The sequence below is a fragment of the Rhinolophus sinicus genome, chromosome 1 (genome assembly GCF_057876585.1).
Source record: "Rhinolophus sinicus isolate RSI-liver-muscle chromosome 1, RSI-T2T, whole genome shotgun sequence".
NCBI lineage: Eukaryota > Metazoa > Chordata > Mammalia > Chiroptera > Rhinolophidae > Rhinolophus > Rhinolophus sinicus.
This window is the reverse complement of record NC_142501.1, coordinates 185,678,971-185,693,783: the sequence shown is the minus strand read 5'-3', so window position 1 is coordinate 185,693,783 and position 14,813 is coordinate 185,678,971. Positions and strand designations below refer to the sequence as shown.

Below are 14,813 nucleotides of genomic sequence, written 5' to 3'. Positions count from 1 at the left end.
TTTTAAAGAGACATTTCACTCCATTTTACTTAAGTGGCACAAACAATATTTCTATTCTTTATGTCATTTAAGTTCCTTCAGAGAGGAATAAAAAGTTAGTTGAAAGAGGTAATTTAATGCTGGCTTGAAATAAAGCAGTGACAGTAAGTTGTTTTTAAAACCACGTTCCCCCTGAACGTTATTTAGGCGTGGTACTATCACATTTGATACCAGTTATCATTCTACTAAATCAAAATATTTGGGGGGAGAATAAAAAGTTGCGGAGTGGGACAGATGGGGTGAGGTGGGTGAGAAGAAAAGAAGCTGCTCATTGGCTGTCACAAAACAAACAGCAAAGCAACTCTGTCTGAATGGATTATCATATCATCAAGTCCATTTATTTTCCATTTTAATTCAAAAAACACTATATATGTTACTAATTTACTAGAAAATACTGATTTACTAGAACTGATTAAATTGTGTACATAATTTTCAAAAGCTTTTTTTTAAAAAAAAACTTCCCTTAAGTGTGTCCATTGATTCACTCATTGATTTCTTCAATCATCCTTTCCGCCCTAACTACTAAGTACCAGGCACCATCAGAGCACTGACATAAAAGCTGTCTCTGCCCTCGTGGAATTTCCAGCCTGATTGGGGATGGGAACATTCAATGAACATTTACACTAAAAATCTGCTAAAGTACAAAGCTGTTAAGGACTGTGGGGGAGAAGCCCGGGGCAGCCTGGCCTGGAGCACAGGGTCAGGAATGCTTCCCTGAAAAAGTGACTTCAGGGGAGACTGAAAAGCTGCACAGCATTTGGCAAAGGGAAGAGTAGCTATCACTGAGTTGCGGTACTTCCAAATTCAATTACAGACAAGCTTGGTCTTAGAATTGTTTCTAAGATACCATATTATCACCCACTATAGGGGTGTCATAGACTACCTTTTTTCATCGTAGACTACCTTTTCTCTAAGTTTCTGACCGCTAAAATATTAAGTCAGTATAACCCACAAAGCCTGTTCGTATATCATTAGATCTGACCTCTTAATGATGCTCTTGATTTTGAAGTTTGTATTAAAAATCAGGCTGCAATGAAATAATTTGTTGTGACCATTGTAAGAGGTTAGCATCCACCCAGTTCCATCTCTGTGATACCAGACTACATTGCCAAGGGGACAGTATCCCTTATCCAGCTGTGAAACAGCTTCTATCAATCAGGATTAACTTATGAGGAATTAAATTTCTTCCAGGGTACTCTTCTCTGTCTTCTCTGTCTGATGCAGAGAATAGAAGAGTGCATTATATCCTAATTACTAACACTTATTCAAGTACTTACTAACTTAGCTCACTTATTCCTCATAGCAGTCCTAGGAGGTAAGTATAGTATTATCTCAATTTTATTAATGAGAAACTGAGGCACAGGAAGGACAAATACTTTGCCTGGCATCACCCAGGTATTTGTTGTAGAGCTCAGCTGCAAAGCCAGGAGGTCTGCCCCCAGACTTAAGAGTGAGAATTTTAAATTCAGAATGTCTCAGCTCTGCTCTTCAGTATTTGTGTGATCTTAGATAAGTTACTTACCTTCTGTGAGCCTTAGTTTCTTCATTTGCCAAATAAGGATTATAATATTTACTCAAAGTTTAATCAGAAAAAGTAAAGAAAGTAATAAATGTAACTGTTTATTCAAATGGATTATTATGTAACACATTAATAAGAGGTTTCCTGACTCAGAAACCTCTTAGGTGTATAAGTGAATGTTAGTAAGAACTGTTCTCTTTCTACTGGTCTTTAGAAATTTTCTAGTTGGACATAATCATTTAACGTTTCCACTAATAATTAGTCACATTGTCTTCCCAGGAGAAAAGAATCATTTATCAATCATTTAAGCTATATATAGATTTGTTATTAAGAACCATACTTTAGGAAAGAAGGAATTCGCTGGGTTTTTTAACTTAAAATGGACATACAGAGGGTGCCCCCCAAAAAATGTACACACATTTTGAGAAAGGAAAACTGTATTAAAATTGTAATAATATATACTGATAACAAAAGATGAATACAAGTCACGTTTGACTTCTGCAATTACAAGAGGTGCTCAAAGTGGTTACCATCAGCGTCCAGACACTTCTGATTACGGTGAACTACTGCTTGAGCAACGTTGACCAAAGTGTCCACTTGTACACATTTTTTTGGCACCTCCGGTATTATCAAGGTCACATTATGTTGCAAGTCATAGAATACTTAACAGACCCAGTTTTTAAAATAAAGGTCATGTAACTTGGAAGTGCAGCACTAATGTAGGCTTCAGCTTGACTTTGCTCAGTACCTAAGCCTAATCACTAATAAGGCAGGTTCTTTCATCTCCTCATCCTGTCTCCCCGTTGCTGCCTTCATCCCAGGTCCTGCTGTCATGGTTGTTCAGATGCTGCCAGTCAGTCCTGGGGCTTCGTTCTTTCCTATCTATCTACAGAGAGTGAGTGTGTGTCTTTCCCCAAACAACCAAAAAACTTTTGGGTCTCTTTGTGATTGAATACACATAGTCCATAGCCTCTCCCGTAGTCCCTTGCTAGGGGAAGGTGAGATGCTGATTATTTACTGCCACTGTAATTTCTTTTCTAGGATCCCCAGTCTCATAGAAAGTTGCAATAAACACTAATTGTGTGATTTAGAAGACATTTGTGTCACACAGGGAGCTGAACCCACTCACTGTGCTGTATGAGGCTTCCCCCAGTCCTAGCAAATTCTCCCACTTCACGTAACTCCCTTCACTCAGTTTGACATGTTGTTTTCCTAACACTTGTCTTTGTTCTTAATCCTTTTTCTCCCCATAAGAGTACACACAGAGAACAATGTGTTTTGTATGCAGAAAAGAGTACCCCTCTGTGGCATCATGCTCTCTGTCTGGTTTTTGCTCACTTTTGCATCTTTCATATGCTATTTAAAAAGGAGGTACTGGAGAGTTTTTCCCTTAGACCCAGGCAAGCGGTGCTCCTCATCTAGCACCCCTGTCCCTCTGGTGGTGTGACCCTTCCCATGGGGTGAGGAGTCCACAAGGCCAAGGAGACATGCCTACTCAAAGCCCAGTCTCCCTACTTCTAGATCACATGCCATGTACCCAGAAAGCAAGAATTCCTCCTCAACTGTCCTGAGTCTGCTTCCAGTGCCTGTGTTGGCCTTGTCCCCAGGTCCATATTTCCAAGGGCGGAGCACACAGCTAGAGTGTACACCCCTTAACTTGTGGGTGGCTTTGGAGCAGATATCACTGGGGAATCTGTGGAAAGAGCTTGCAGGTTGGGGAGTTTACACACAACCCCCAAGGCTCTGCCTGGGGAACAGTAGAGCTGGGTCTGGGAAGAGAAGGGAGGGCATTAGCCTCATGGGGTGGGTGGGGGGTCATCCATGTGGACTCCTGCCCAGACCTTCAAATTTTAGGGGTATGCTCAAGGCAGAAATTCTCATTTGTATACATTTTACCCAAATAAACTCAACTTAGCTACTTTCTGTGACCCCCCTAAATTCTTAGCTCTCCCTTTGCATTTGAACTTCTTTGTTCAAGTTATATTTTGTACACTTTTCTCTACAGTCACAGTATAGAAAACTAAAATAAAAAGTGCTAACCAGCAGACTTATTTCTGAAATAGTCCATACCATAATATTAATGATACAACTAATCATATTTTCTTATTTTACATTTTAAGACATTTGTCCTTTTTTTGAAAAAGGATAATGAAGGCTTGATTACTGGGTTCACTTTAGTTATGATTTTAATCAGTTTAAGACTCATTTCAGTATATTATCTGAAATGGAATAAGTTCCTGGCTGATAGACCTGTCTACTTTTCTACTCATGAGTGTTCATATTACCAGTGTGGACAAAGAGACTCTAATTTTAGGGAGGGAGTTTGCTGATTAGAGAAACAAGACAAAGTTCCCTACAGGGATGGCAGAGCTCTGATGCATAACAAAAACCTAACTGCCCAGGCTAAGGGTTTTCTGGGTTTTTTTTTTTTTTTACTCTCACCGTGTTACAAAGTCTCCTCTGCCTCCAGGAAAGACACAGAAAAAGAATTAGGGATTGGGTATGCTCGGAGAAGCTTTTTCAGAATTACCAAATCACTTCACATAAGAGAGAGTGATGCTGAATTTCCAGGATGGTCTAGGAAGGTGAGATGGGAAGGGGAGAAAGGAGAAGCCAGGGAGATGAAGAAAAACTACATGCTCTGTAATGTGACAGCTTCCCAAGAACACCAAGCATTCAATCCTGAACTCACAAAAGGCCCGGGGAAAGTGGGGTTCTTGAAGCAACTGGTGAAGAACTGCTGACCCATCTGAATGGGTCTGGGGCAAAACAGAGATGCAGGATCTTGAGAAGAGGGACCCGGAGAGCAGGCCTTGACTTTCATAACCTGTGAAACTGGGACTTCAGCCAAGTTTAATCAGATGTCTGAGGAATAAAGAGCCACCAGTGACATCTTTAGTCCAATGACAGCAACAAATAATAAAACTAAATCTTAATTCTTTAGAGCTGGGAGAAAGCAAACATTCAATATACTCCCACACACTGACTGCATAGAAGAAAAGCTGAGCCCCACAGAAGCTCACGCAATTTGCTCTACATGCCAGGACCAGCAGTGGAGACCATGGCGCTAGACTGGAGGCTTCCTAAGTTAGGGAAGTTCAAAACAAGTCCCTATTTTATGCTAAAATTAAAGAGATAAGCCTAACAAAAATGAATGATTTTTTTTTTTTTTTTTTTTTTTCCTGACGCAAGTTGTTCAAATAGAAGTAATACAGGAAGGGGAGTCAGAAGACCTAGGTTCTAATCTCACATCTCCTTGTTTGCATCTATTTACCTCTGGAGAAGTTCCTTCCCCTCTCTGAATGTGTTTCTTCCTGTGTTAAGAATGACTGGCTTGGATCCTTTCAACGAAAATATTTCACTATTTTGTGAGGACTTCTGCTTAGGGAAAAGCAGATGTTAGCATGAGTTCATGAGGTAAATGATGACACGTGGGTATGTTTGGTCTTTTGGGGACTTTAGATAACATGATAATTTATATAACCAGCATTGCCCCAGCTGTTTCTCACCCTTCGCCTGAGGCACATGGGGTGAGGGGAAGGAGCAGATGGAAGAGGGTAGATAACCGAATATATGGAAGTATTTCTCATGGCCAGTCTCTGTACCCACAGGCAGAATTGTGGGAGCCATTAGGCCTTCTAGGCAACCACGTTTCCATTGTCAGAGTCCTGGAGGCGCTCAGGGCTTTTCCTGCAAAGCTCATTCCTGGCATCCTGCCCTTCACGGGACTCCTCCCCACACTCACTCCCACCCTTCACTCTGACCCCACACTCTTCCCTTATTCTTCAGTCTTCCTGTTCCAGATGGAGCTTCATGACTCGGAGGGGTCCCGCTCGGTTCCCATCTCTCCCATCTTTTTCCTGGGTCCTGCTGGAGTTGAGACAAAGAGCCATCTCTTGCCACCATGGTTATAGGTCTTTTCTAGCTTCCCAGTAGAGAAATGGCTATAAGGGCTTCATATCTTCACGTGAGTTTAATGTGTTTGCTTCTCCTATAGTCACTCGTTCCTCCAACATATGTGTCCTGAACTATGTTACGTGTAATGAACACTTTCTAGGCCCTATGGAAAGAATAGTGAACAAAATAGACAATGTTTATATTCTAGTGGTGATGAGGGGATGGGGCTGGGAAATCGAGTCATCATATGAAATATAGGATGCCCAATTAAATTTAAATTTCAGATAAACAATCGTAAGTTTTCATATGACGGCCCCGTGTAATCTTTGGGATATACTTAACTAAAAAATTATTTGCTATTTATCTGAAATTCAAATTTAACAGGGTGCCTTATATTTTTATTTCCCAAATCTGGCAATCCTTGAGGAAGACAAAAAAGGAACAAAAAATTATACCTTAGGTGGTAATTGGTGCAACAGAGAAAATAAAGTAAGGCAATGGGCATAGGGAGTGGTAGCTATGATGGGGATTCCGGGGCACCCCTGTAATAAGGGGACGTCTGAGTCAAAGCTGAAGGAGGGGAGAGATTAACTCCAGGAATATCTGAGGGAAGGTGATCCACGAGTGAGAACCCCAAGTTGGCTCCCGCTTAGCATCTTGAAACAAAGGTCAGTGTGGCTGGAGCGTGATATGGAAGCAGCAAACGGGGAGGTCAGACGCAGCAGGGCCAGACTATGTGGGGCCCCTTGCAAGGATTTTGGCTCTTATTTTTAGTACAGTGGGGTGGACATGGCAAGAACTGAGCAAAGCAGCTGTATGGCTGACTTGTTTTTAGGAAAATGTTGGGGGCAGGTGGGTGACCAAGAGGTAGGTTAGGAGGTCGCTAGAGTCAGCTTCTAACCCCTGGCCAATGGCACAGGCTGCACAGAGGCTGACTGGGGCTGCCACATCACACACAGGGCCTCGCTCTCCCTGACCCCTCAGCAGCCTCTGCTCTGAGCGCTCCTGTGTGTGCTGGATCCCACACCCACTGTCCTATCGACAGACTTCGGTGGTGGATTTTGACTCCACACACAGTGAAGCCTGTCTCCTGAAGTTTTGCTGTATGTAGATTTGCTTGAATACTGATTGGGCTCCTTCCCTGCTTTTTAAAGGCTTTTGGTTTATGACATCTTCTCATAATTAAAGAATTATATAGTCTAACTAGTGCTGTTCAACAGAAATATAATGCAAGCCCCAAATACAAACCACGTATGTAAATTTGCATTTTCTAGGAGCCACGTTAAGAAAAGTAAAAAGAAACAGGTTAATACTAATTTTACTAATAGACTTTATTTAACTCATATATCTAACACTTATTTCGGCATAATTTAAATTAATATTTCAAGATTAATAATATTTCATTATTAATGAGATATTTTGCTTTCTTTTCCTACTAAGTCTTCAAAAATCATATTTCACACTTTGTCACATATCAGGACTGGCCACATTTCTAGTGATCAGTAGCCACATGTGGTTAGTGGTGCATGTTGGACAACACAAGTTTAAACTCTGCTCATTCGCAAGGATTAGTCCATATCACAGTCTTTACGGCATGAGAACAGGGGGTCAGCAGTTCTAGACTCAAAGAGAAGTGGGAAAATTATCCAGGGAGCAAATTGGATCAAATACTGTGGGACCAAGAACACTTTTCCATTTGGATTCTAAATACATTGGTGCTAGACATCCGTGAAATGGATGGAATTTACTTGTTTACATCCCACAACAAGTAAATTACTAATTTTATGTTTATTCCATTTATGTGCCGTGTGTAAGAATCTAACATGGGCTGCTCTGCTTTCAGTGTGGGTGTGGGGCTCAGTTTTTGGGTTTTGATCCCAGCTTCTCCTTCTACTTCGTGCTGTTCAGTACTAGGTTGTACATTTCTAAATGTGTTTGTTTTAACTATAATGTCACCAAAGATTTTGCTTCTCATTGAGTACAATGATTGACAATCTCCAATATACAAGCGGACTGTGTTTCAGATTTCAAATATATATAGGTAGCGTACATAGAAGAACTGTTTGCTGGGATGAATAGCTCAACAGGCCAACCCACACAAACTTGTTAAAAAGATAGTGGAGCTAAACTGTATGTTATTAGTGTCAACTTTCTCTCCCTTACGTCCAGCTTCTTCAGCTGGGGGTGTGTATCCCTGGGAGCTCACAGACACGTGCAGGAGTACAAAAACACAAAGGATTCTTCTAGAGTGTTAATAACACTTGAAGGTTGGGGCTAGGATTCTTACTTAATATAATTATGTGGTAAAATGCTACATTTCTATAAATTTCAAGGTAAAATACGTTGCTTGTTTTGTACCTCTTACCTTCACCCAAGTTTATGTTCATATTCATTTGCCATTAGGGGACTAGAATGAAAAGCTAAATTAAACCAGAGATAGGGAATACGTATGAATGGAGAGCAGAAACCTCATTGCCCTGACTCTTCCCACTTCTTTTGCTGCCGGTCCATGTTTCTTGTAGTTATTTGCCTCTTCTGTTTGGATGAGTTCTTTAAGAAAATGTAGGACATGAAGGAAACAAATCTGTTTTTGACAAGTGAATGTGAAATTATATTATGGTAAAAATTCTAAGCTATGACTCATTCTAAGTTCCCATTGCCAGAATGGAAAACAATGTGATTGAGTGATGGCGAGCAATGTCACTGCTAAATGACCTATTTCCCTTTAGCACTCAAGTCCATGAGACAACTGCGTTCTTTTTATCTTTAAGTATTCTTTCAAGTTGTCCCTGAATGGCAGTACCTGAAATAATTGTAAAAGCCTTGAGTGATGTTTTACATTAGAGTTCTAAAGTGTATTTAGTTTGGGGGGGGGGGGGAGAGAGAGAGAGAGAGAGAGAGAGAGAGAGAGAGAGAGAGAGAGAGAGAGAAAAGAAAAGAAAAGGAAAAAGAAAACAAAGCAGCAAGCCATGCTTCTTAAAAGTCAGTCCAACGTATTTTTAGCTTCAATACTCAAATTGTGATTTGGTAGTAATACGCTGGGAATAGTCTTAGAATTTAAGGTATAGTAGAGAAAACCCCATCAAACTACTTGCAGTTAAGATGTTAGCTGCTGTTTTTCTTTATTACTATCTTTGGAATGTCTTTCAGTACTTGTGAATGTGAAATGCATTCAGAAATAGATGGATAGATTACCCAACAAACAAGACTAGCTCTTAATACATGCACAAAACCTAATTCCCCCTTTTTTTCTGTACTTTTCTGATATATTTTTCTGCATATGTACATTTTTATTACATTATGTAATAAAATAATACCATTGTAACTTTATTTGAAGAGGCTTCATGGTAATTATATTTTGTCAAAACTTTGCTCAAAAAAAAGTTCTATGATTTCAATAAGATGGCCTCAAGTTATTTTTGTATGTATCTTTTTTTCTCATTCAAAAATAAGCTCTTTTGGCACAGGCATGTCCTGTCTATTACCTTTGTATGCCATGAAATACTCAGCCCAGAGTAGAACATATAATAAATTTTCACTAAACTCAGTGTTAGTTAAGTGAATTAATGCCTTCAGTATTCCACAGTTTGGCCTTGGTACTCAGAGTTGTACAGCATTTATCCTTAACATTCCTTTCTCACCACCTGGGAAACTAAGTTTGAATAATAACAGAATGCTCCATAACCCCTGATTCTAAGTCTGAATATATTTTTCTTGATATAATTTATCAGAAAGGTAAAATCCTATACATCATTTTTCCTTCTTTTCATCCTCGTTTGATTCGTTCAGGAAACAGCTTACTCACTTTTTAGCTTTAAAATTTTGTGAGATATCTATTTAAATTATAAACACATGGAAAATATTTAATCTTACAAGTGATAAATGTAAAATTGAGCAGCAGGAAACTCATGTTTGTGCTTTTAAAATAGCCACAAAAATAATACTGTAACATCTAGTGGTGATGAAATTGTGGAAAAGTAATACAGAGTGGGTGCCTACACGAGCAGATAAAACTCAGAACCCTTTTGGAAAGCAATTAAGAAATATTTTGAGGGTGTTTAGTTTATCTTTAATAACAAAAATTGGAAACAACCTAAGTATTGAACAATTTGGGACAGATTAAACAAATGATCACACCTAACTTTGATAGATGATTATGAAACTACTCATAAGACAATCATGAATACTGTGTGAAAACAAATGTGTGGTATAAAATAATATGAAACCGTAATGTCAAACTATGTAGTCAGCTTACAGTTGCTTAAAAATATATAAGCATACATAAGAAAAATACTAGAAGGAAATGGGACAAAATGAAAACAATTATTATAGGGTGATGGAATTATGGGTGCAATTTTTTTGTTTCCTTTTATGTTAAAAGATTATTTTAACAATGTATAAAATCAAAGAAGAAAGGGATCAAGTTTTAGTCCCTCAATGTTCATAAATTAAGGAAGATGTTATGCAGATACCTAAGCAACATTTCTCTTCCTTGTTTCAAAATTTCAGCATGTATTTTGTTTGGTTCCAGGGGCTTAACCATTTATTATTATTCTGGCTACCATGGTTATTCTTTGAAAGTCTAAACAAAGTTTGTATTGTATCTTGGCAGCATCTCTTGTTTGCATCAAATCATGAGTTATGACATGAGTGCATCCTGTTGGAGAGTCTTTGAAGAAAACAGACTTGATAGCTCTTTTTCTGGTCACAGGGTAAAATGATAGTCCTCTTTCGGGGTATATTCTATTTCCAATTCTATTTCCATTCTTACCCTTTGTGATGTACAAATGGCCAATCAAAATTTTCCTATAAGGCCATCTTTATTCTAAGTCAACATTTTTGCCATTTCACCAAGGGAAGTGCAAGAATTACAAGTACAGTGAACTTTATATAGGAAGCAGAATTTCTTCCAGGAAGTTAAGATTTTTACAATTTTAATAATTTAGTATAATAGTAAAACATTTTTTGCTCTTCTAGAAAGACATCATGAGCTTCATATTGCTTAGTTTATCTGGGTGTACATAGATCATGTTTATATGTAAGGTTCAATTCAGGTTTCTATACATTCTGAAAGGTTATTTATAAATGAGTATAAACCAAATGATAATGAGGATAGAAATACTCATCATTTACTCTCTCCCAATTTCTAGATGCATGCATGCATTCATTCATTCATTCATTCATTCAGCAATGCATTATATCATTAACAGCACAACCTCTTAAGCCAGATCGTGAGAGTTCAAATTTTGGCTACAGTTGTGTAAATCTGGAAAAATTACTTCACTTTTTGGTGCGTTAATTTCTTCATTTGTTAAGTAGAGATGTTACCTCATAGAAATTTGTGAGAATTAAGTGAGTTAATAAATGTAAAGTTCCTGGCACTTAAAAATGTTACTATCATTATACACTACTATATTTGTGCTGAGAGCACAAATGTAAGGCACGATCCCTGCCCTCCAAGTGATTTAGAAAACATGCTTAAAAATCAACCTAAAGCTAATCTAATAATTAAATCTGTTTGTTTGTTTGTTTGTTTTTTAAACCAACTAAGGAGCAACTTTACTATCTTCAGTGAAAGAAGGAAGTTGTCCAATAGTTAGAAAACACAGTAAAAGGCTTTGGAATGTTTTAAAAAGAAAATGAAATTCTAGTTGATAGTTTGAGCCATGTGGAAGCATCGAGAGCCAGAGTATGTCTCCTTTGCTTCTGGGCCCTTCAAGGTACTTCTCCTCTTTGGAAAACAATGGCTGGTTCAGACTCTAGAATGACAGGTATACATCATCATCATCTTTCTGAAATGGGACACTCTCTAACCTAATAGCCATCATCTTTTTCACAAATGCCTATCACTCAATATGACAATGAGAGCCACAAGTTTGAATGTTTTATTCTAATTATTTTTACAGTGAAATTGGAAAGAGAAAACAAGGCCATTTTTACTTTTCATTTTCGTGTCAAATGTGTCTAAATGAATTAAGTAGGTGTTCAAAGATGAGTATGTTCTTCAAGATTTAGATTTGGAAATGCACATTTAGAGAGTAAATTAGATATTATATTGATTATATCTAATCAATATAATGATTTCGTCTATATTTTCCTGAGCTGATGAATCGCTTGAAAATTCTCCATCAAGAAGTCTTGTGTTTTCAGATGTCTTTTACTTATTTAACAAATATTATTTGATGCCTACAATGTACCCAGCATCATGTTAGATATTCATTTCATGTTAGTAAGTTGTTTCAGCTTTCTTAATGGAGAAAACACTGAACAAAGGAAATGAGCCCTGTTTTATCCTTGGTGCCCAGCACATAGAATTTTGAACCAAACAAGCTAACTTGTATTTCCACTGGTAGACACTTAGTTTCTGTCTACTTTTAGAGCAGTATTGGATGACCGTATCTTCTAATGATCTATATAATGTATTGACTTTGTCTGTTTCATTAAGTAGTACCTTTTTTTTTTTTGAGGGTGAGCCCGGGTTGCCTGGAACAGTAGGACAGGACGGGATACCAGGGCCAAAGGTTAGTACAAATAAAACCAAGCAGAATCATTTGAGATATGACTTTAAATGAAATCGTAAGCTATTACACAATTTTTAATATCCCACTAGTTTTACCTGGATGGAATTTTTTATTAATAGTATAATATACTACAGTACAGAACTTTGTGACTAATGAATAAATTATGTTTGTGATTCTTATTAGCATTCCAGATGCAGAAAAACAAATACAGGATATGACTGTTTAAAATCTGTATTCTGAGATACTTGAATAACATGAGAAAAACCACGTTTCAAATGTGACTTGTCGTTGGCCACTTAATATGGGCATATCAAAATGTACGCCATATACATACTGCCTACAATTTGCATAATAGTTACAAAACTTTAAAGATGATTTAAACAGTGCCATTATGGCTTTTCCTCAAGATTTGGCCATCTCCAGCACTTATAAAACATAACTAATTAATCAAATGAAGAGCAGAATAAAGCTATGGCATGTTTAAAATTTTAAAAATTGATGTAGTCAATTACTAAATAGGGAAAAAATGTAATGAAGAATTTTTTTTGGATTGCAAGTTTTCTTTGTTTCTTGAACAAATGAATCTGTTAAATATAAAAAGATTGGTGTCGGTTTAGTTTAAACCAAACAGGCAGACAAATCCCAAATCCTTTGAAGAGTGAACATCCCTTGAAGTACAAAACTAACGTCTAATCCCATCAGCTGTGCTGGTATTTATCCATACCCACAGATGCCTGTCAGCTGATTTTACAGATCACATTGCTATTGACAGGCGCCTAGGATGGACCTAAAATTTATAGACCTGTCCTTTGTCCTGCAGGAGAGGAAAGAAAAATATTCCTTCTGGTACTACAACCATCGTCCTGTCTTTCCCCTCTCTTGTTCCATGCTAAAAAAACAAATGATAGGAGTTAATGCTCAATGCATGTTCTCAGTGCTATTCTTCTGTTGCCTAGCGACCATCCGGATGGATGTTGAGCAATGAAAGATGGTCAGAAATTCAGAAAGCCAGAGGGTCAGGCTGACTTCCAGCAAATTAAAAGAATCTTGCCTCCAAACTGACTTCCAAAGTGGGTTATAATTTTTAAAAACACAATAATCACCTTAAACCATTTTTTAAGTAGTTGATCTCATGGCAACATTTATTCATGTTTTTCACAAAGGGAATATTATCATAACGTGTCATTTGCTTAAGAACTCTCCCACTCCATCCCCTGTCCCTTCCTGCATAAAGTGAAAATGAGACTATTTTCAGAACACAATTTTTCACTTTAGTCCTCATACTGTCCTAGTCATCATTTGGAGTAAAGACATTCTCCTAAACTCCCTTTGATTCTGCCCCATTCTAGTGTCTTTCCTGAAGGTACTGGTGCCTCCTAAAATACACCTGATTGAGAACATGCTGGTTGCCAGTAGGCTAAAAAGAGTTCATGACATTGTGAAGGCCCCAAGTTCAGGACTGTGTTTGTGGTCCTGTTAAGGGAAGACAGTTTGGGGAACTACAGTGGGACTCCAGACTCCTGAAATAGTCCACGTACCAGGAGCTGCTTTGAATCAAGACTTCATGGAAGGATGTGCTAGCCCGCCTTACTGATTCTGAGTTTGGACAGAACAAAAAGTCCTAGACTAAGAAGCCACCCAAGATGGTAAATTGCCACCACATTGTTCCCCTTAGAGTCCCAAAAGCTAGTTTAAGAATGATAATCTTAAATATCTTTCTTTAGTCCTCTCAAAGCAGAGAATTAAGATTACATTTGACATTGATATCTATACCCAATTCTCCAGGAAACTCATCTTGCCATTTGTTTTCATATAGCAACTATATATTGCTATACAAAGAAAGGGTCACATATGATTTACCTACTATGTTCAGTATCTGACTTTGTTTGGTGTTGCTTAATTAGGTTTTATAATTTAACATGTCAATCAATCTTTGTTCTTTTGCCCAGGGAGAACCTGGAGAACAAGGAGAAAAGGTGAGAATGATTCTTCCGGCATTTACTGGTATATTCCCCCGCCCCAGAAAACGTACCAACTGAACTGTATATAAGTATGAATAGATAGATATAGATAAATAGTTATCGATATTATGACCACTATTTTTTTCCAAACAATTAATTAGTGGAAGGAGAAAATAGTGTAATTCTTATGTATAGACAGAAGGTTTAAAGAAAGGAAAGAAAAGGAGCAAATTTAAATATTCTATTATCTGTCTTTTAAATGGCTTTCAAAAACCCCTGGGCCTGCAAAATTTCTGTTCTCCCTACTCGCTAATGCCACTCGGTACCTTTCTAAGCATTCACATCTCTCTACTGCTACTTAGGTCACTAAGTAAAGAATACAGATGTTTACCTGCAGCAAATATACAGAGTTGCCCCACAAAGAACTTCCATAAAAACCAAAAAGAGAAACAAAAGAAGGAGAGTGCCATATGTTAAATTTCTCCTAGACATCCTGCCTTACTACCTTTGGGTTCTCCTGATTATTTTTAGACCCTCTACATATTGTAGTGCTAGTGTTCTTGGTTCCCATACTATTTACTTTAATAGTGTTTGAGCAGTGTGTCATCTGCATAGGAAACTACCACCGTACTATGTAATGCTCTTCGTAAGTGATCCGATCTTTCTGAAAAATCAGTATTATCACCTCTGATCCCAAAAGAAGTACATCTAAAGACCCAGCAGTTTTCTTGAATGTAAGTGTAATTTTTGGCATGGTAAAAAAAAAAAAAGAAAAAAAAATTTATTTCAATGGAAGGAAAGCAAAAGACCAGGTCAGTCAGTCCTTCCATTGTATGACCACTTTGAGCCAGTCTTTCTAATAGGAAAGTTTGTTTC

General features: G+C 37.8%; 1 protein-coding gene across 1 annotated transcript in view; it reads left to right on the top strand.

Annotated features, from left to right (window-relative positions):
* The window catches only part of COL25A1 (collagen type XXV alpha 1 chain), a 437,107-nt gene that overhangs the window by 342,840 nt on the left and 79,454 nt on the right, over nt 1–14,813 (top strand). The window contains exons 13-14 of the mRNA XM_088792400.1: nt 11,923–11,976; nt 13,926–13,952. Of these exons, the coding sequence (XP_088648526.1) occupies nt 11,923–11,976; nt 13,926–13,952 (81 nt within the window). The remainder of the gene's footprint in view (nt 1–11,922; nt 11,977–13,925; nt 13,953–14,813) is intronic.